The 21900-nt window shown below is 46.9% G+C and overlaps 3 protein-coding genes across 3 annotated transcripts; all 3 read left to right on the top strand.

The window, feature by feature from the left end:
• Positions 1 to 308: 308 nt before the first annotated feature.
• Positions 309 to 4172, top strand: LOC117840232 (SEC12-like protein 1). The gene is made up of 10 exons (XM_034720701.2): positions 309 to 1117; positions 1212 to 1312; positions 1427 to 1559; positions 1812 to 1903; positions 2153 to 2252; positions 2348 to 2420; positions 2497 to 2617; positions 3201 to 3320; positions 3704 to 3774; positions 3846 to 4172. Exons 1-10 carry the CDS (start codon positions 917 to 919, stop codon positions 3935 to 3937), a joined length of 1104 nt encoding a protein of 367 aa, XP_034576592.1. The 5' UTR covers positions 309 to 916; the 3' UTR covers positions 3938 to 4172.
• A 7370-nt stretch (positions 4173 to 11542) lies between these two features.
• On the top strand, positions 11543 to 13860 carry LOC117841081 (protein NUCLEAR FUSION DEFECTIVE 4). The gene has a single exon (XM_034721651.2). The coding sequence runs from the start codon at positions 11656 to 11658 to the stop codon at positions 13522 to 13524; it is 1869 nt and encodes a 622-aa protein (XP_034577542.1). The 5' UTR covers positions 11543 to 11655; the 3' UTR covers positions 13525 to 13860.
• Positions 13861 to 14817: 957 nt separating this feature from the next.
• LOC117838091 (splicing factor Cactin) lies at positions 14818 to 21178 on the top strand. The gene is made up of 13 exons (XM_034717969.2): positions 14818 to 15163; positions 15274 to 15365; positions 16500 to 16596; positions 16908 to 16979; positions 17086 to 17148; positions 17239 to 17379; positions 17638 to 17733; positions 18314 to 18598; positions 18827 to 18965; positions 19045 to 19187; positions 19696 to 19869; positions 20363 to 20629; positions 20714 to 21178. Exons 1-13 carry the CDS (start codon positions 14840 to 14842, stop codon positions 20831 to 20833), a joined length of 2013 nt encoding a protein of 670 aa, XP_034573860.1. The 5' UTR covers positions 14818 to 14839; the 3' UTR covers positions 20834 to 21178.
• Positions 21179 to 21900: the final 722 nt, after the last annotated feature.

The raw sequence follows: 21900 nt of genomic DNA, 5'->3' as shown, positions 1-21900 counted from the left end.
TGTCCTGATACTTTTTTTTTCAATAGAATGTCCTGATCGCGTCGCGTGCTTGGCCTCGTTCGGCTGGCTGCTGCTGCTCGGCTCTCTGCCGCAGCAGCTGCAGCACGCAGCAGCTCTCTGCCGCAGCAGCCAGAAGCCGAACGCAGCAGCCAAGCGAACGAGCTGTCTAACGACGCGCGCAACCTGTGTTGTGCAGCGCGCACGTCTCACCAACGGCGGCGATAAGCCCTGTCAGCAATCAACTACGAGGTGGCGCGGCCTTCTCTTCCGGTTCCAGCTGATTTAACCCCGGCACATACTCAGGAAGGCAGCATTGCGGACGCAGTCTAGCCGCGCACACCCAGTGCCGCTACTCCTCGGTTCCTCGGCGGGTGCCGCTTCCGCGGGGTCGAGAGCGCCTTGAGAGCTTCACCGTGACACCGTCTCCTCCGGCCACGGTCTCCAGCCTCCAGCGAGCTCCGGTGGCGACGATGCACACGCCTATCCGCATAAAACGAGCCCTTTCCGCCGGCGAAGCCGTGCGCACGCTTGTGCCGAGACGCGACGCCGGCATGGGCGCATGGCGCGGTCGGTTTCACCTTGCGCGGGGAAGACAGCGACGCGACGTGCCAGCCAGGCTGACGCGTGAGCGCCCGGGCCCGGCAGGCCGATTCGCGCGGTGCTCGAATCGTGAGCTTGCGCCAGCGCGGGCGCGCAGCCGGCGCGAGCATATCTCTAGTGGATGCGGCCGACGATTCCGTGGCGCACTCCGCCCCGCCACGACTCCTCCGCCCGCGCCCAACGCCTCGCGCCACGGCGGCCGGCCGCCTCCCTCGTCCCGTCTCCTCCCTAAGAAATCCAAGCGCCAACAAAAGCAGAGCAGCGCCGGAAACCTCGCTGAGGCCACCAAGGCGCCACCGTCCACCGCTGCTCTCCTATGGCGGGGAACGGCGGCGAGGGTGCGGCGCTCGGGAAGGTGACATGCGCGGCGTGGATACGGCGGCGGGACGATGACGGGCCGACCGGCGTCAGCCGCCTCCTCGTCGCGTTCGGCCGCGGCGCCACGGCCTCGTCCCCGCCGCTCCTCGAGCTCCTCGAGTTCGACGTCAGGGCCTCCGCCCTCGCCTCCGAGCCCCTGGTGAGCGGTGAGCCGGTGACTGCTTCCCCACGCGGCCGCTCGAGGACCAGTCTGATACTCCGATCGCGCGATGAGCTTATGCTCGCTTTCGCAGGCGAGGGTCGTCTTGGGCGAGGATGCAGCCGACATGGCGCGGGCGATCGCCGTGCACCCCGGCGGCCGGGAGTTGGTCTGCGCCACCGCCAAAGGGTGCAGGTGAGCCTCTCCTAGAAACCAACACATTTGCTTTGATGTTATACGAGGATCACTTACCTTTTTCACCGGTTTTCGCTTCTTGTAGACTTTTTATATGCTCTGTCACTCTTGTAGGGTGTTCAAGCTGGTTTATAGAGATTTTGGTGTCCACCTTATTTCAAGAGAAGCTTCACCTCTCCAATCTGTTGGGCCTCAGAAATGTTTAACATTCAGCACTGATGGTGCTAAGTTTGCTATTGGTGGTGAGGTATGATCTCATCCTGTCTTGTTATTATAAACTTCTATTGGTGATCTTTTCTGTTACTGTATTAATGATATGGTGTGAGTTCCATTTTTTCTCGAAGTACAATAATTCATCTGTTGATAATTTTCGAAATATGTTTTGTTCAAGAGTATATAGCTTCAATGAGTTACTTTTCGAATCATGTTTTGTTCTGTTTACTAAATTCAATTTTCTATTTAAACTTCCTAAGTGTATTTCGCTATGAGTCTATGACAGGATGGACACCTCAGAATATTTCATTGGCAAAGTCTCAATGTGATTTTGGACGAACCTAAAGCTCACAAATCTTTCCGTGACATGGACATCAGGTGAAGAAATGGGGAAGCTGCTTTTATTGACAATATCATTCCCTGCATGAATTGAGAGATGGATTATATAGGATTCGGTCTGGCACAATTTGCACAATATGCCTTCTAGCTAGTATCTTGGTAGTTTTAGTGTAGCCTTTGTCTTAAGAGTTCCTTGCTTGGAAGAGAGAGTTACTGCATTCATAACTTTGTAAGATAAATGCCTAAACTCGTATTTTCTAATATACTGCGTCTACCCTTCTCATGTAGCTTGGATTCAGAATTTTTAGTTTCGACATCCATTGATGGTTCTGCGAGAATATGGAAGGTTGATGAGGGGTCTCCACTTGTCAATTTGACAAGATCTCCGGTATATTATGACAACTTGCTATATTTCTCCATCATGATAGTTGAAAACTCAACTGTTGTTCTGATCTTCTTCTTCTTCTTTATGTTTGTTTACAGGATGAGAAGATTGAGTGCTGCCGTTTTTCTAGGGATGGAACTAAACCTTTCCTGTTCTGCACACTTGTAAAAGGTAATCCTGTAAATGAAATTAAAAGAACTGCAGCAGCAGTAGCCAGCTATAATAAAACTTTTTGTCTCTGAAATAGGGCATGACGTTTGGACTATGGCTGTGGACATAAGTAACTGGAAGAGAATCGGATACAAAAAACTTTCAGCTAAGCCCATTTCCACACTCTCCGTTAGCTTGGATGGGAAGTATCTTGCACTGTAAGTGAAGGAGATGCTGACCGTTGAATTGATTCTGGCAACACATTTCCATCAAGCATTTTGCTTTTAGTAACAATTGTGTATTGCCAGTGTTTGAAACTACTTGTAATGGTTATTTTTTCCAAGATTGGCAATTCACCTTTCTTTTGCATTTCCCATTGGATGGCTTCTTGTAGACTTTGCTGAGCTTAAATCATTGTTTTTATTATTTAAAATGTATATATATTATGATAAACAACCATGGCTACCTACTGCATGTTGAGTTGCATATTCCTAAAAAATTCCGAAGATGCAGCCTTTTTCAGATAAATAGTGACAGCATAACCTGAAGTTTAGCCAATGGACTAAAGAACATATTAGCTGGCCAACGTATAATGGTTATGCTGTTATTAACATGTTCTCAACCAATCGGTTGCATCGAAACAAGATTCCAGCTTTTTTTTCCTTTTTTAGGAAAGGAGGATATCCATTTGCTGTCCCATTTAACTAAATTTGTATCTGTTAATATTTGACCACCAATGCTGGATTTTCCTTTGGTTGTGAGGTCTCATTAATATGGATATACTTTTCACCTTTAATTTAGAGGAACCTGTGACGGCAACTTTTGTGTCGTGGAAGTACAGAAGATGGAAGTTGCTCACTGGAGCAAGAAGGTTCATCTTGGCTCTCCAATTTCTTCAATTGAATTTTGCCCTACTGAAAGGTAATCCTTCGTCTTTGCTGCAAGAACACAGACAAACCGAACATCACTAGAGTGATAGGTTAGCATTACTAAGCACTCTATTTAGCAACGATCACTGGCTATATCTAGAACAAAAAATGAATTGTCTTTCTGTAGCACCGGGAATTTGACATGATTCACAGTTTCAGCAAAGGTGCACAACATTGGTTATGAATTTGTGTATGCACGACTAAGATAGATAATTATATATGCTAGTTGCTAGGAGCCTAGGATTTTCAGTGGAACAAGCAAAACATTTCCTCCACATGCATCTACACCATACTCAACATGATCAACATGCCTTTCCCCGGTGGCAAGTGCAAATCATGCTATGCACTATAATATACTTTCTTTGGATATTGCAGGGTTGTAATCTCCACCTCACATCAATGGGGAGCAGAGATAACAAAACTTGACGTCCCTCCTGAATGGAAAGGTACGCGTCTGTGTCTCTGTAAACAGTCCTTGCTCTACTGGGCCTCATTTTCACTCTCCTGGCTGCTGCAGTGTGGCAAATCTGGCTGGTACTGTTAACCCTCTTCGTGTCATCGGCCGTCCTCTTCTACCTGTTCTTCAAGCATGCAAGAATTCACTCGTGAAGGCATGAAGTACACACACACACCTCATATTTCTGATCATTGGTCCATGCTGAACTTCAGCATGGATTTCTGCCGACAGCGATAATAACCCGGTTGCCCTTACGAGTTTTCCTCACAATCGCCCATCACCATTCGTTTCTTCTCCAATCCTGATGCTACAGCGTCAGCATCGGGCCTTACACTGTTGTTGACATATCAATAAGTGAAGGAAGCACAGCCCCGTACGTTGCGTTCATGTGTGTTGCTAACCGCGGATGATCAGTCTCAATTCTGTTGCAAGTGTTGCTGCTGGGCGTATTGTTCAATCTGAATCTAATATGTGACGTGCTGACGCTGTCGGCTCATCACCTTCAGGTCATCATCTGATAGAGATAGACACTTATACTGTAATCTTTCAGAAAAAAAAAATCTGATACTGTTCCAAGTAAAGTGTGAACGTTTTTCTAGAAGATGACAACAGCCAGAGCCAGAGCGCCGACTAATGAATGATGACTCACCGCGACGGAAATCACTATGGCGTCGGGCCACGGTGGGCACGGTCCCAGCCGGCGTAGACGGAGTAGACGGGCGGGTGCTCTGGCCACAGCACCACACCGCCGCCACCGCCTTCAGTATGGCGAACCCGTCGGCTTCCGCTGCAATGGCGGCGGCGGAGCAATGCGCGGCGAGGAACATACCCGCGCTCAGCGGCTGCGATCCCATCAGCCTCCACATCACCGGTATGTTGCAAATGTTGCGCCTTCAGTATGTGTGACCTCAACGGAAGGGAGCGCTGGACGCACGGTTGACATGTAGCCGATCTGGAATATTTTTAAACACACCCTAGATCCTAATACTTGCAAAAACCACCTCGTTTTAGATCGCGACTATTAATCGCGATCTGAATATTTATATAAACAATCTTATATTGGATCGATCCGAATGTTCGCACAAACCACCTTGGTTCGCGACGATTAATCGCGATCTGAATATTTGCAAAAAGCATGGCAAGCTCCTCCCGCCCGTCCGCCGCCGGCGTCCACGCCGCCCGGATCGCGAAGCCCTGTCTCACTCATATTGGTCATCTCCCCCTAAAGCCCTAGCATGAGACCGCCACTCATCTGACTCCTGCAGCAAGGACATGCCGACATGGAGGGGGGGGGGGGGGGGGGGGGGGGGGGGGGGGGGGGCGGTAGCCGCGCACAGGAGGCGCCGCATCGTAGCCGCGCGCTGGAACTCACGGCGCCGCCAGGCCCGTACGAGGCCCCCCCTCACTTTCGTATCGTATAGTAGCCTCCGACCACGGCTGCTGCTGCTTCCTCTGCGGATCGATGGCAGCACAACGTCAACACCACCATGCCATTTCATTTGCCAGCAGAATCACGCAATGCGAGAGCCCCACCGGGGCAACATTCGGATTCTGAACAATTACTCTTTGCAAATGTTCTCTGCACTAGTTTCCAATGTCATAATCAAAAGGGACAGTGGCCGTTCTCAAGTATGTTGGCTCATCACCTTCAGGTCATCATCTGATGGACTGATGCTGTAATCTTTCAGGAAAAAAGAATCTTCTCATACTGTGCCAAGTCAAGTGCGAACGTTTTCTAGAAGGTGACAGTAGCCAGAGCGCCGTCGCTGGTCAGCAGTAGCCAGTTGCCATACAGGGATGACACTCAGACAGAGACTTGCTTTGACTTGCAGTACTGTGTTTCTGGTCACCGGTTAGACAGATCAGCCGTCTCAAATCCATGCCTTTCGTTCTGTGGACTGAGCTGAGGAGCATCAGCACTGCCTTTCCTGAGCTCTGAAACTGAACGCGTTGCGTGGGGACGGGAATCTGAGCAAGTTTGTGTCGCTGTGCTGTGGAGCACGCTTTCACTGACTATTCAGCTCGTCAGCAGACTTTGGGCTCCATCGCTCTCGCCTTTGGTTCCCACTTCTTGGATCTCAATCAGGGCCTATGCATTGGACATGAGATCCTCCTACTGCCAATTCATCACTTTTCTGGCCATGAAGCATTTGACCCCCATTGTAGTTTTGTTACATTTAGTACATTACATGGATGCATTCGCCTCCTTTGCCAATGCATTCAGAGTAGCCAACACTGCTTCGAAGTCTTGAAGAAACAAAGATGCCGCCTGAAAGGATCTCCTTGACCCTCCTACTCTGTCTGTCAGAGGGTACATGGTTTCAGTTGAGGTGACCGGTCTGAAGATCTTTTAGATTCGCAAATCGAAGTTAGGCATCACTGTTATCCTTGATCATGGCCATGATGACCTCAAAACCAATTACTTCTCTAAAGTGGAAGGTGGAAAGTGCGATTTCAGAGGCAGGTTTTGGGTCTTTCAGCGCACAAATGTGGGGGAGAATCTCCTTTTTCTTTCGTCCCCTCGTGCTCCTGCAGCTCCGATCTCTTGGCAGCTAGCTCTTGTCATGCTTGGCGTTGGCGAACGAAGCCGTGTTCTGTTCATCTTTGTTTGGTGGTGTGCCGACTCGTGCCCTGGAAAGTTTCAGCTCAAGTGCGTGGCAGCTGGCTAATAGGAACCCTTCGTCCTGAAAATTACGTTTTCCTTTTGTCATTATATCGTCAGAGCTTTACTTTTTTAAACAAAGCACAGAAAGAAAAATGACATGCGGTTCATCTCCCATTTACATTTACCTATCCCTAATTAGCTGTTATTTTTTGTTTGCTATAGTTCATAACCATATGGTAAATATAAAATAAAATCGAAATGGGAGTAAAAGAACTAAGAGGGCCATAGCATGTGTTGCATGTGCTTTGTGTACCAAACAGAAGACAGAGAAGAAAAAATGCAACTCCATGGTGCTGCTGCCAATAGTAAACCAAAGGTTTGGCAGAGGTTTGCTTCCCCTTTACTTGCAGAATGTGGATTGATGGGCAGCCTCTGAAAGATACAGCGAGTGTGTGTGTGGCTCCTCCACGTTTTGGTGAAACGGACATGCATCTCTGTCAATTTCATGACCCAAAGAAAGAGCAAATCCATCCACTTTTGAATGTGCCGAATTCGTGGTGTATGTATGCATGCATGGTGGCAATGGCGATCACTTTCTAGTTTATACACCATGGCCTCTTGCAAGAGGATCTTGCTGTCTGGTGGTGGTGCACCACTACTTGCATTGACCAAGTTTTGCGGAGAGCTTGGCTGCTCGAGTGCCTGCAAATCCATCAGTGGCCGCCATTCTTATGTACACCACATGGTATATTTGGAGAGAAAGAAACAGAAGGATCTATGAACACTCGACTTTGAGGCCGGACCAAGTCTTTGGGCTCATTCAAAATAATGTTCTCATGCGAAGGAAGACGTGTGGTAATCCTTTACTACAAGAAGAACTTCTTGTTGTCTAGTGTTCCGAAACTTTCCACATTTCTTAGCGATACATGAGCTTTGAATTTTACTATGTAATCGTTATGTAATTCAGGTCCAAACTTTCTATCCTTCTTAAATCAAAGGTAGTGCTCCTGCCAATGTAAAAAAAAAAAGTGCCTGCAAATCCACTCGAGTATCACACTTCGCTCAAAAAGGACTGCAAAAATAAACTTTTTGAGTTTGCTGAAAAAATTGCAGTTAAAAATTAGGAAAAGTGAGGGTCCGTATTTGCTTGTCGTCACAGTAAAGTAAAATGAAAAACAGTAGAAAATAAAGCATATGAGTGGTGGGTGTGCTCGCCCAACTTCTCGGCGCGTATGAAAAAAACAACAGCTGCGCACCAAAACTTTGCTTTCTGATCTCTCATCACTCGGATTATTCAGCAAGAAAAGAAAAGAAGTGTGCTTGGACAACGAGGACAAATACATGGGACAAAGGAATCAAGACACAGTCACTTGAGAGTTCGTTGGAGACTTGAGGTAAAGGTTATTCCCCTTATCTGCTAGCTTTTCCACCTGGGCAAACTATATACGCTGTTTCAGGGACCGACATGTCAGGGGAAAAAAAAGCCAGGTTATTAAGCCTCCAGTCTCAAGTTATTTTAATAACATTTCAGTTCGTGTCTCCTAGTGTCAATCATGGAATTTCATGGCAGGCCAAAGTTCTGTTTAAATACAATATCTCGAGAAGGCATGCATTTCCTAACTACCCAATGATGGGCATTTCCGAATCCATGTAGACCAACTTGTCATGTGGATAAAGACCAGGGCAGAGACGGGCGCATGAATTGTATGGTAGACCAACTTGTCATCAGAAGGAAAGATAAACCTATGACTCCGTCCCTTGAAAGAAAGATGAACATATGACTTGCACTCAAGCACGAACACGATCTTTGCATGCATCCACGCGTGGGCCGGGCCTTTTCACTTTATTCCAGCACTTTTCACGGTTTTTAATTAATTTCTGGGAGAGTTTTAATTTGGCTGGTCGGTGAGGAGATCGATCGATCTCTCTCCTGGCATTGACATGCACGATCTCTTGGGCGAGATCTCTCGTGGCGTTGACGTGCACGAGCACGACGGTCCGCGGTGGTGCACGCAACGAGCAGTTCTTACGGTGGTAGGCTCAGAGTCCATGCACGCAAGTCAAGCACGCGCGATGGATGGGGCCTATCGCCTTATCCGGAGACATGGACAGTAACAGACCCGGAGAGCTAGTGCTCTTGGGGGTAAAGCTAGACTAACACGAGGTGAACGTGCCATGAGTAAACACGTTTCTCCATTAGCAGGCTGTGATGATGGTGCATCGTCCTGTCTTTGTGCCTCAATGGCTCAACGGATACAGACCTCTAATCTTCTGGGGTCTTATCAGCGACATTGGACCTTCCTCTCATCATCGCAGAAGTCACTTTACATTGGCGTCATCATCCCATTATATACATTCCCGGTGCCGACGTGGAGTTATCTGGAACTTATGTTTGGTATTTGGTAATGTTAAAGTTACAATATTTTTGAGGGTTTGTAATCTGGGTAACATTTTCTATATTTGAACTGAAAATTTGTAGCCGGAAGATTTTAGATTGAGACGTTGTTCGATGAAACTTAAAAAGCAAATTATCCAGACATTAATTCTCCATAGTTGAGGGGCTCATAAAAAGAAAAACAAAATATATGCTTTGTTTAGGGTGAGCAGCCAAGCCCAACCGCCCAAGAAATGTAATTTTTTTTTTGCCTATAATACAGTTCTTTTACCGCAGTGTGCATAAAACAAAGAGCAAGGCGAGCCGACAGAATTGAAAAAAAATAAAAATGTATGTTAACACCTATTGCATCCGTTGTCTCTCTCCAGCTCTCGGTACCCGTGCGTTGGCCTTACCACGCACGCTGTGCGTATACTACTGTATAAAGCCAGCTTGCCAATGCAAGAGTGTTAACTACTGTATGTTAAGGTTAGCATCTCGTGACACCATTAGCTAGCTAGTTGGTCCCAACATCATTTTACTATCTGATTAACATACTTGACCTAGGATATGCAGATCTTGACTAACCGGCCGGCGAGCCACACATGCCTGCGTGCTAGCGTGAAGCGTGCAGTGCAGACAACTTTAGAATAAGTAACCAACCAGCTGCTAATGCAGGTAACACGGACACAGGTTGCAGCACATAAACTTTGATCTCTGAACGTTACTATCTTTAGAGCATGCGTTACTTGCAGCTGTAGCCTGTAGGCAACGTTAATAACGACGATTGCACACGGTTAGTCGTCGCGGTTGTTACCGGTGAAGCCTAGCAATACGATTGGAATGCCAGCAGCTAGACTTTGCAATTGCAATCCAGGCTTCGCGGTTGCCTGTGTAACGAGGGCACGCAGTTGCTTCAGGAACCGGGCACACCATGCAAAATCCCGATACACACCCGTCAACCGAGAAAGAAACGCTTCTAGGCCCTTTTTTTTATTTTTTTTTCAGATATTCCATCTTATCTCCTCGAATGGCCAGTATTAAATTATTTAGTTTACTTTTCACATAACAGATGAAAAATGATCGAGTGAGCCTCATGCATCCAAAAATAAGCCCTCGTTTCTGAATTTCCCCAAACTGACACGTGGGCCCAGAGGGCCGCATGTCATGATGTCTATATGCAGCAAGGAAAATTCAAACTTTCCGCCGAGGTGACTTCCTGCAAAGTGATCCGAAAGCTTCATGCTGTAGTTTTCCCCCTTTTTGTCTTTTTCATGTAAGTAGGTCGAAGATTTAACCAACTGTTGTATTCGATCTTGCCATATCAAGTCATACCTTCCTTTAAGAAAGTACTAGTACATGGAATGACGCAGACCAATGAGAACGCTAGAACTGGTCTCCGATGTCCGTTGCCGTTATCTCGAGGGAACCTTGACAAAACTTAACTTGATGATGAGTGGAGACATTGTCCACTGTCATGATCCGGTAAATGTCGTTAGCCGTTGTCACTGCCGTGGAGTTCTTCGCCGGCGGCAGCAGATGCTCATTCCATGACGAGATTTTCTACACCCACTGCTTGTTAGTTTTTACCATTATTTAACATCAAGTTGTTGCTTTGTATGCATGCCATGCCATTGGGTATTTTTCTTTGCAATAATCCCTGATGTCTCCTTGTCAAGGAACGAAGTGGAAACATGGAATGGGATGGGCAGATGGCCATGGCAGCTTCCTAAGCACAAGAGGACACACGGGCACTTTGTTATTGCTTAATGACTATAGTTTAAAAAGCTTACCCGTAGTTAATCACCTCGATGTTTTCATAGGAAGGAGCTGATCATCGCACTGCAGACACATGGCCACTTTGGTTGGTTTACCGCAAGATCGATACATCAGTAAGTTCAGTACAGTACATATCGCTGGTTTCTTAATCCTCCCCCATGTGGCACAGCTGCAGCCTCTTAATAGCTTTATGTCCTATCAATTCTTAGATAATATCACTTTCAGCGTAAATTTCGTCTGACCAGCCAAAGGAAAACACAAGATGGTTCACTGACAAGCCGGTCCAGCATCTTGGGATAAGCAGGAAAGCCAGTTGCAAGAGTCCAGATTTGCACACCACAGTATGCTTCAGCCACACACACTCTGTTTAGTCAACAGAGATCGCTCTCGCAAATCTTCCCGGTAAACCCTCGAGTCAAGGTCGTCGGTCCGATTAATCATGCAGCGACAGGTGATTAATGTATGAAAATTGCATCAGAGAACCTGAACAAATCTGTGAAAACCACATGCGGTCTCCAAGGATCATGGTCATGGCTGCCGCACAGAGCGAGCCAGCCATGGTTTTTCTACAGGTCGCTCCTGTCCGATTTCTATTCCCTAAAGACCAGGGCAAACGGTAAACTGGCAGTCTATTCCTTGAGGACCATGGCATGTCTTGGTCCACAGCCGAAGACCCGCAGGATTGAGCTGCAAAATAATCTTTGCTACACTAATCGTCTAGCTTGCGACAAAACAACACTACAATCTAAAGTTACTTAAGAGGATTTTAAGCTTAGCACGTGTGGACTCTTACTTGGCACCAAAAGATTATCAAATTTGGACAAAACATTCTAAAATTTTGGCAAAAATTGTGGTCATTGTTGGTGGCCTCAGAACTCCCTGGCTCCAATCAAAACATATCCATGTGCAGTGCAAGAGACATGCTAGCGACGCTCACTTTCTGCAGTGTCCATAAGAGTTTAGTCACACACCCTTCTCCTACCATCCACCCATCCCCTTCTATATATTGCACAGGCGCGCCGCGCTCTGTGTGCCTGTGTCACTCACCGGCTCGCCACCAGACAGGCGGCGGCGAAGCAGAGCGCCGCCGAGAAAGTAGGACGAGTGGCGCGATGGCGTTCGCGTCCGGGGACGGCGGCGGCGGCGGGCCGCAGGTGCTGACGGCGCGGTTCGTCCGGCAGGTGGTGTTGGGCCGTTGGTTCATGGTGTTCGCGTGCCTGCTCATCCTGTCGGCGTCGGGGGCGACGTACATCTTCGGCATCTACTCCAAGGTGCTCAAGTCGTCGCTGGGCTACGACCAGCGCACGCTCAACACGCTCTCCTTCTTCAAGGACCTGGGCGCCAACGTCGGCGTCCTCTCGGGCCTCATCAACGAGGTGACGCCGCCGTGGGTGGTGCTCGCCATGGGCGCCGCCATGAACCTGGTTGGCTACCTCATGATTTACCTCGCCATCGACGGGCGTACGGCGCGGCCCCCCGTGTGGCTCATGTGCATCTACATCTGCGTGGGCGCCAACTCGCAGTCCTTCGCCAACACGGGCGCGCTCGTCACCTGCGTCAAGAACTTCCCCGAGAGCAGGGGCATCGTGCTGGGCCTGCTCAAGGGCTTCGTCGGCCTCAGCGGCGCCATCTTCACGCAGCTCTACCTCGCCATCTACGGCGACGATGCCAAGTCGCTCGTGCTGCTCATCGCCTGGCTCCCCGCCGCCGTCTCCATCCTCTTCGTCCACACCATCCGCATCATGCCGTACCCGCGCCCCACCCGGCGTGGCGCCGCCGCCGGCGCGTCGTCGGCGACCAGCAACGACGCTTTCTTCTGCTTCCTCTACATATCCATCGCGCTCGCGACCTACCTCCTCGTCATGATCGTCGTGCAGAAGCAGGTCAACTTCTCGCACGCCGCCTACGGGGTGTCCGCCGCCGCGCTGCTCCTCGTCCTCTTCCTGCCCCTCGCCGTCGTCGTCAAGCAGGAGTACAAGATCCAGAAGGAGCTCCAGGAGTCCCTCCGCGAGCACCCCACCGTGACCGTCGAGAAGCCAGCTGCTGACCTGCAGATGGTGGCAGCTGATGAGCCGGCGGCCAACAAGAGCCAGCTGCAGAGCACCACTGAACAAACAGAGGAGACGTCGCCGCCGCCGTCCGGCTGCCTGGGCTCGTGCCTCCGGCACATGTTCAGCCCGCCCGCGCAGGGGGAGGACTACACGATCCTGCAGGCGCTGGTGAGCGTGGACATGCTGGTGCTGTTCCTGGCGACCATCTGCGGCGTGGGCGGCACGCTGACGGCGATCGACAACATGGGCCAGATCGGGCAGTCCCTGGGGTACCCGGCCAAGAGCATTAACACCTTCGTCTCCCTCATCAGCATCTGGAACTACGCGGGGCGCGTCACCTCCGGGTTCGCCTCGGAGATCTTCCTGACCCGGTACAGGTTCCCGCGGCCGCTGATGCTGACGCTGGTGCTCCTGCTCTCGTGCGTGGGCCACCTCCTCATCGCCTTCGGCGTGCCGCAGTCCCTCTACGCGGCGTCGGTGGTGATCGGCTTCTGCTTCGGCGCGCAGTGGCCGCTGCTGTTCGCCATCATCTCCGAGGTGTTCGGGCTCAAGTACTACTCCACGCTCTACAACTTCGGGTCCGTCGCGAGCCCCATCGGCGCCTACGTGCTCAACGTCCGCGTCGCCGGCGGGCTCTACGACGCCGAGGCCGCCAGGCAGCACGGCGGGTCCCTCGCCGGCGGCGACAAGACCTGCATCGGCGTGCAGTGCTTCCGCAAGGCGTTCCTCATCATCACCGCCGCCACGGTGGCCGGGGCGCTCGTGTCGCTGGTGCTCGTGTGGCGGACCAGGAAGTTCTACAAGGGAGACATCTACGCCAAGTTCAGGGACAACGCCGCCGCTGCCGCCGCCGCCGCCGAGGAGGAGGATCTCAAGCGGCCCAAGGAGACGGAGGGGGAGTCAACGGAGGTCAACGGGAGGACGGGCTAGAGTACTAGACTACTAGTGTCGTGCCGGCCGGGCGCTTGCGTTGACTCGGTCGAAGCAAGCAGCCACACCCACACACAGCGAGCTAACGCTCGGTTTTGACTTGGTATACGTGTCGTCTCCCAGTCCACGCCGTTCTCAATCAAGCTCAAAGAGAGCTCAACCGAACAGCGGCAATGGAGGCCTGGAGGGCTCTGTCAGAGTGCAGCTATCACTGCATTACGGCAGGTGATTGGGTGCACGATTAGTGTGTAATCTTTTTAGCAGAAGAGCAGTAGTGACAGTATAGAACAAGTCCTTTCTTCTTGCTGCTGTATGGATGTATACTTGTTACTGCCACTCTTAATCTTCTACTAATTCGAGAGAGAGGAGAGAAGAGGCCAAGTTCCATGGTTAAAATGTTCTTGATAAGCTGCATGACGAACCCGGACGACATTACACGACTGCAGGCGATTGTGATTGGCTCCATACTCTGTCCGACCGACAGTATTACGAGTGCTCCTTGGACTTGCGATTAGCGATGACGCGAGAAGAAGTTGAGACATGAGACGGCTGCTTTTCAAGCTTCATGCTTGTCTCCTGGATGATCTGGAAAGAGCGTAGCAACAGAGTTTTCAGTAGAGCGCCTCCCAGGCAACCGGCGCAGCTGCTGCGGCAAATCCAACAGGAAGCTATGCTTTGGTCTGCTGCAGGCGCCAAGCACTTGTCCGCCCTTGGCTGGCCGGTGCCGTCGGATGCCCAGGGAACAGTTTAGTCTGTTGCCGAGCTTCGACCATGCCTAAACGGTGGTCGATCATTTATGTAATAGCTAACAAACTCTAAACGTGCGCGTGCGCCCAGAAAAGACCCGCGTTGTACTAAGTTGTACACGTCTTCACTCTTCAAGGCCCTAATTAATCCACCGTTGCAAGCACTATTGGTGATGGCACAGTTCAATCATTCCTTGCATCCAAGGACACCTTTTTCCTCTCCTCTCCTCTCCTCTCCTCTCTTTTTAATTCAAAAATTACACCTTTCCGTTTTTATCACAAACTCCATGAAGGATACGGAGACTGACAGTGACAGTAGTTCCTTTTTTTAGGGGGACAGTATTTTTTTTTCATTTTTTGGGAGGAGGCAATGGTTCCATTTTTTATACCAAAAAAAAAGTAATTTCATTTAGCAGTCCCATTTGGGCCTGAGGTGTCTTTCATACGTGGGCCTTTCGTATGAGCTCCTTGTGGCCCAGTCCAACGAACATGACTAACCGACCTCAATTAATCCGCTGCACAATTTACCCAGCCCACAACTCCGTGACGGCTTCCCTCTCATCTCCGACATGCCGAAGCGGGACCGCGACAGCGAGGGCCGGCGGCGCTCGTCGTCGTCGCGGCGGCGGCGCAGCCCGTCCCCGTCCGACTCGGAAGCCGCCTCGGACTCCAGCGGCTCGCCTCGCCGGAGGCGGAGCCGTCACAGCCGCAGGAGCCGCCGCCGGAGGGACACCCCGTCCTCCTCCAGCGACGCGAGCGGTAGCGGGAGCGAGGATTCCGGGTCGGACTCCGGCGGCGACCGAGGACGCCGAGGGAGGAGCGGAAGCCGGAGGCGCCGGGACGTCACCGAGGAGCAGATCGTGGAGTACATGGCGAAGAAGGCGCAGAAGAAGGTATTGAGATTGAGCGGGTAGAGGTGGGGTTTCCGGTTGGTTGGGCTGGAATTAGGGTTGCTTTCAGGGCTTTAATTGTTGACTCATTGTTACTGGTGGTGGTTGTGCAGGCTGAGAAGGTGGCGAAGAAGCTGAAGGCGAATGCGGTTTCAGGGTACTCCAATGATTCAAACCCCTTTGGCGATCCCAACCTGACAGAGAAGTATGTGAATTCTTTTCCCCTCCTGCAAAATTGTGGAACACTTCAGTAATTTTTCTTATCTGGGGAAGATATTTGGGCTCAAAATTAACAATTCTTGGAGGAGAGGGGAAACCCAGAGAGAATGGGGCAGCGGGGGTTCCTTCTGCATCGTTCATCCTTCTTTTATGCTAGAATGAGAAAATGGTGCATTGTCAAAACTAGTTCAACTATTGGCAGCTAGCCACCTATATAATAACATAGCAAACATCTTATTGCTCTTACTTATCCATCTTGTATCCGAATAAATACTGCTCCTAATGGCTTATATGATAAGACTATAGCAATAGAACTAACATCTTATGGCAACTAGTGGCACGCTCTACTTGGGCAGATATCGGGATGGTTTTATTTGTACATCAATACTGTTTACGCATGATAGATTTGTAATGATATTTTCCATTACCAGCAGCAAAAAATGATTTAACTTGCTGGGTGCAGCTAATAGCTCAAAGAAAATAATTTGGCTTCCTGACTTTAGGCTATTATGGTAATAATACATGATCAGTTGAACAGATTATGCTGTAGTAGAGCATTAAAATGAAAGTGGGGCTTAGTGATGCGCCAGCAAGTATGCATTGTTATTATCGCCGACCTGATAATTGTTCTTAAACGGCTAGTTTGACCAAGTTTATGTTTACATGAGAATTCTCTGACATGACCATGGGAATTCTGTTTGTTCGCATGACTTATATGGTTATTTAAAGACAGTCATGCAAATTTTAAAGACATCTTTGCATTAGTAATGCTGTTCATTCAAATTTACCGAATCATTGTTGCTTGTGTCCATTATTGTGTTAAGATCTTACTGTTCTATTTTATGTGATATATATGTTTTCAGATACCATATTTTGTCATGAAGTTTGGCATATCACTGCACTAAGTTCACACTCTTCTGGTAGTAAGTTTACCTTGGGATAATAAGTTTGCTAATGTTTATTGATATTGACAAAATAAAATGTTAGTGGCTTCCTTGAAGACCCAGATTATTTGCTACCCTATTTTTGCATTACCACTACAAGATTCCTTGAACAGCTGCTTTCATATGTGACAAAATGATATTCAAAGAAGGATGCCCTCTGTCTTGTCTATTTACAGTTTTGTGTGGCGAAAGAAGATAGAGCGTGATGTATCTCAGGGACAAAAGGTGGACATTTCTGTCAAATCAGAGAAGAAGAGACAGCTAGAAAGAATGGTACTACGATCATGAATTTCTCTACTAGTTCTATATACCTGTTCCCGTTTCTTTTTTTTTAGTTAAAACTTTGAAGCTTAAATGTAGTCGTCATACCCCCTTAACTTGGAGATGTACTTACACTGAATTAACAGGGTTCGTAGCTTCATATATATTATTTTATTTTTAATTTTAATCAAGCTTTGTCATATAGCATACTGTACACCAGTAGTTTTCTACCCAGGAGATTTGTTCTTTCATTTTCTTCCAAAATAAAGTTGAAGATTATGTTTATATTTCAGTGCCTAATCCATTCACACTGTCAAATATAGGCTGAAATAGAAAAGGTTAAGAAAAGAAGGGAAGAAAGAGCAATCGAAAAGGCACAGCATGAAGAGGAAATGGTTTGTATTTGATGATCATATATCTCTTTTACGATAGTCTATCATATCTTAGATTCAAAAGTAGTTTTTACATTTGGAATTAATACATGTATTTGCCATTTTGAAGCAATTGCTAGCTAGAGAAAGAGCACGTGCTGAGTTTCAAGACTGGGAGAAGAAAGAAGAAGAGGTTACCATTTTAGAACCTGACAAAATGCAATTCTTGTTGGAGTCGATATGTACTTGTTATTTATCTATCATTTCTCATTTTGGAGTGCAGTTTCATTTTGATCAAAGCAAAGTCAGGTCTGAGATCAGGTTGCGGGAGGGGCGTACAAAGCCTATTGATGTTCTCCTGAAGAATCTTAGTTTCTCAGATGAATTTGATGTTGAGTTAAATGAGCCCTATCTGGTGTTCAAGGTAAGCGTCATTTGTTCACCCTAAACCCATTGCAATTTTCAACTGAGAAACACACACACAAAAAAAAGACCTTAAGCGTTACTAACTGCCCACCCTCAATTTTGGTAGAGAAAAAGGACCATTCCATATAATTTTCTACATGGATTTTAAAACCATTCTATATATGTCATCACTATCATCGTACAATACATGTAAAAGAGATGCTTGCTTTTTATAACTTAGCACTTCCTGAAATATGTCTTTTGCAAAATATATCAGGGATTAACTGTGAAAGAAATGGAAGAGCTACGTGATGACATTAAGATGCATCTTGATCTGGACAGGGAAAGCCAAACAAATGTGAAGTACTGGGAGGTACATGTCTTTTTCTTTCACTTCAGAATAAATGTGTTGGCATTAAGATGAATTACTAATAACCTTCTTCTTGAATAACTGTGAGCAAGATTTATAAAATGTATAGTTTTTATGTTGGAATGCTTAATATGGAACAGTGTACTAATAGGGAGTGGGGGCATAAACTTAGCAACTGATAGTAGCCTCCATTTTCCTATGATAGATTTTATTTGGCTAGGAAAAAATACGATGTAGTTTGTCAGGATATAATCTCTATTCCCTCTGTTCCAAATTGTAGGTCATTTTGGCTTTTCTAAATACATAGTTCTTACTATGTATCTACACATAGCATATATCTAGGTACATAGCAAAAGCTATGAATCTAGTAGAGCTAAAACGACCTATAATTTGGATAGAGGGAGTAGCTCCTTATATGATTTCCCCTTAGTTCCTTACAGAAGCTATGTCAAGTTTGGTATTTTGTTGTCCCTACATGACAGTAAAAACTTTTATGTTCATGTTATTTGATTTTGTGTTGCTCTGCTCATATGATTAGTGAGAATGCTAATACTTAATTGTCCCATTGATCTGAATTCTTCAGGCACTCATGGTGGTATGTGACTGGGAGCTAGGTGAGGCTCGGAAAAGAGATGCCATAGATCGGGCTAGGGTCCGTGGTGAGGAACCACCACCTGAGGTTCTTGCAGAAGAGAGAGGTTTGCATGCAAGTATTGAGGGGGATGTAAAAAGTCTTCTGGATGGCAAAACTTCCACGGAGCTTGAAGATATGCAAAGTCAAATTGAGTCTCAAATGCGCTCTGGAACTGCGAAAGTTGTTGAATACTGGGAGGCTATTCTGAAACGGCTTCATATTTACAAAGCAAAGGTATGCCAGTGGGTCTGGTGGTCTGCAAATGACATTCCATATAGTTGTACATTCTCTCATTTGTATTAAGCGAGTAAAAGGATGCATGGTATATTAATCAGACCTCTCAGGAATATGCAAAAGGCGCTACTTTGCATGATCTGAAACTTCTTTAAAGGCTTACAATCTGGAGCTGCGCTATTGAAGTTCTGAATACTTATTTTGCAATTTTCTTTGTTTGGATTGCAGGCTTGCCTGAGGGAGATCCATGCTTCTATCCTAAGGAAGCATCTACATCGTTTGGAGCATCCTGGCACTGCTGAACTGGAAGTGGAATCTGAGAAAGAAATTGACGATAAAGTGGAGGATGAGATGCATGATGATGAAGGTTTGCCTTCATTTCTGATTACTCAACCAACTCTGTTTTCGAGTATTTGAGTGATTTCTGATACGTGTTCTATTTGTAGATGATAAACCATATTCGCCTGAGCCTATACCTCAGCAGACAGATAATCATTTGGAAGAAGAAGATGGATCATTTTCTCCACAGCTAATGCATGGCGATGAAGATGAAGATGCAATTGATCCTGAGGAGGACAAGGCTGAACTGGTAGAGTCCTGTGTTTCTATCTAATAATATAAATAGAAATGTGATAAGAACTGTAATAGTTATTTGCTGCAGCGCAGTTAGCTGAGTAGTTTATTTGTCATAGATGGATTGTTAGTAACTATACTCCAAATTAAGCAACAGAAGAAGCTAACCGACAATATTAGGGCAAAGTTGCCCTAAAAACAATATTATGACAAAAAGGTCTACTGAGTCTTTTTTTTTTATCTTAGGACAAGTGGATAACCTTTCAAGCTTCTGCAAGCTTTCAAGCATGTCTTACCCTGAGAGTAGCATTGATTCATTTAGATCTTATTACTTAGTTTTGATTGTAACATTCCTTAACGTTGACTTCCATATGAGGGCTCCCAAGAGTTCATTTGCAAACAAAATGGGAAAAATATTGTTCTTAATAACATCATGTTGCTAGGGTTCATTTTTTAAGTTGATTTGACATTTGGAATGAGTTTGGCAACTCAGACTTATGCTCTGCGCTTTTAATTATCTCCAGGACCGAAAACGTGAAGCTGTAGTTTTTGAGCATCAAAGAAAAGTTCAGGAAGCCATCAAAGCAAAGGCAAGAGTACCTGATGAGATGGAGATGAAGGCCATAAAAACGATGGGAGCTATGGAGGAAGGGGATGCAGTATTTGGTGCGGGTGCTGAAGTGAACCTTGATTCACAGGTTTGCATCGTTTGCCTTCTGGGCATTTTTTGGGTCCCATTGCATTTGTGGCGTTGTAACATGACAGTAGCTGCGTATCCACATTCCGCTATTCTGTTATGTACTGGATTGGTGAGAGGGTTCTCAGAATCCAGCTGGGATCTGGCATAATTTTGACAATTGTTTAGTGCTGCTCCAGAAAGACACCTATAGTTACATTCAAATAATCTTGTTTTATTCTGAACCATATAGAACATGCCTCAAGCTATATCAACATTTTCAAACAATCTCATAATATTTATCTGTTGAATTCCAAATTCATTTAATTTGTAGTTGAGTATATTTAGACAGTTGAATACAGGGCTAATGCATATTTAGGTTTGATAACTGTGGGTGGTAACGAGCTTTATGCACTAGAAGCATGATTTAGCAACTTTTGGCGCATCAACCTACTGCATGTGAACATTTTACTCAGCTGGTTGCTGATGGCATATTCTTGTTCCCTTTTTCGCAGGTGTACTGGTGGCATGACAAGTATCGACCAAGAAAGCCCAAGTACTTCAATCGGGTGCATACTGGATATGAATGGAATAAATACAACCAAACTCATTATGACCATGACAACCCACCGCCTAAAATTGTTCAAGGTTACAAGTTCAATATATTTTACCCTGATCTTGTGGATAAATCAAAGGCACCAACATACAGTATAGAGAAAGATGGAAGCACTGGTGAGACGTGCCTCATAAGATTTCATGCCGGCCCTCCATACGAGGATATTGTAAGCTTTGTGCCTTCATTTGTTTAGTTTTATTTTCCTTAGCTTTATCCAGGGGCAGCTTGCTCACTTTGTTTTCCTCCACAGGCTTTCCGTATTGTGAACAAGGAATGGGAATACTCGCACAAGAAGGGGTTCAAGTGTACGTTTGAGCGTGGGATTCTCCATCTCTATTTCAACTTCAAGCGTTACCGCTACAGGCGTTGAAGTAGTACCTCGGAGGACTGCTGCATGCGGTTCTGCTGTCTGCTCACATGGATATCTTAGTCAAGTATGCGTCCACAGTATAGATCCTGTGCCAAATGAGAACGCACTTTTACAGTACTGATTTCTTCCATTTTCGGAGGTTGTACGATATTACAACCTAGCAAGCTGATAGTTGTCTATCAAAAGTTTTAAGCTTGCTAGTTTCTACTTTCAGTAGAATGGAGATATGTACTAGATTTGTGTAAACCATAGCTCTGTACATGTGTTTTACTGGTATACACTAGATGCCCTTCTAATTTTATGGAATTTTCTTTTGCAATGAAACAAACGAGACTGCTTACAGTCTGAGGCTTGTGCTTGCTTTACACTACTACTACTAGTGGTGTTTCAAGTTACATATAGGTCCTGGTCCAATCGAAATATGGCCGCGGTTGCTCTTGCACGTTGTAGGTAGAGCAGCCTGCATAGCCTGGCAGAGTGGCCTGTAATAGCCTGGCAGAGTGGCCGTGACATGCCGTCCATGTGCCGGAACACGGTTGAGACGTTCTGTTCACTGCCCGGCAATGGCGTAACGAACTCAGCAGCTGTACCTGCTGAAGAGTTCCAGGGGCGGAGCCAGGATCTGCTCAAAGGGGGTCCTGATACTAATAAACTGAAGCTAATCTTATGTTTTCTGTGCAAAAATTGAATATTAAAAGGCTAACACTACATGGATATGCATGGCCGAAGGGGGTGCTGCAGCACCCCCTGCAGATCCGCTCCTGCACTAGATATTGAATTCCAACCAAGGCAATAATCACGAACCAAACCAACACCAGGGCACTTTTCACTCTGATAAGCATTCCTGAACTCTGGAATTAGTGGGATGGCATCACTTGCAGAGTCTCGCCAAGGAGGCGACAGACCTTAGCGCCTGTGTCCCCATGGCAAGCAGACCAAAACCCACACCAGCAATGGAATCTTATCATGTATCCGAACTTACAAAAATTATGACAATGCAGCAAAGGATTCCACTCTATCCTTTGTACAGTGGATACAGGCCAGAAACAACAACGAACAAAACTTGC

This window comes from Setaria viridis, chromosome 9 (assembly GCF_005286985.2).
Source record: "Setaria viridis chromosome 9, Setaria_viridis_v4.0, whole genome shotgun sequence".
Taxonomy (NCBI): domain Eukaryota; kingdom Viridiplantae; phylum Streptophyta; class Magnoliopsida; order Poales; family Poaceae; genus Setaria; species Setaria viridis.
The sequence above is the reverse complement of the archived record's forward strand: the minus strand, read 5'-3'. Positions and strand labels throughout refer to the sequence as shown.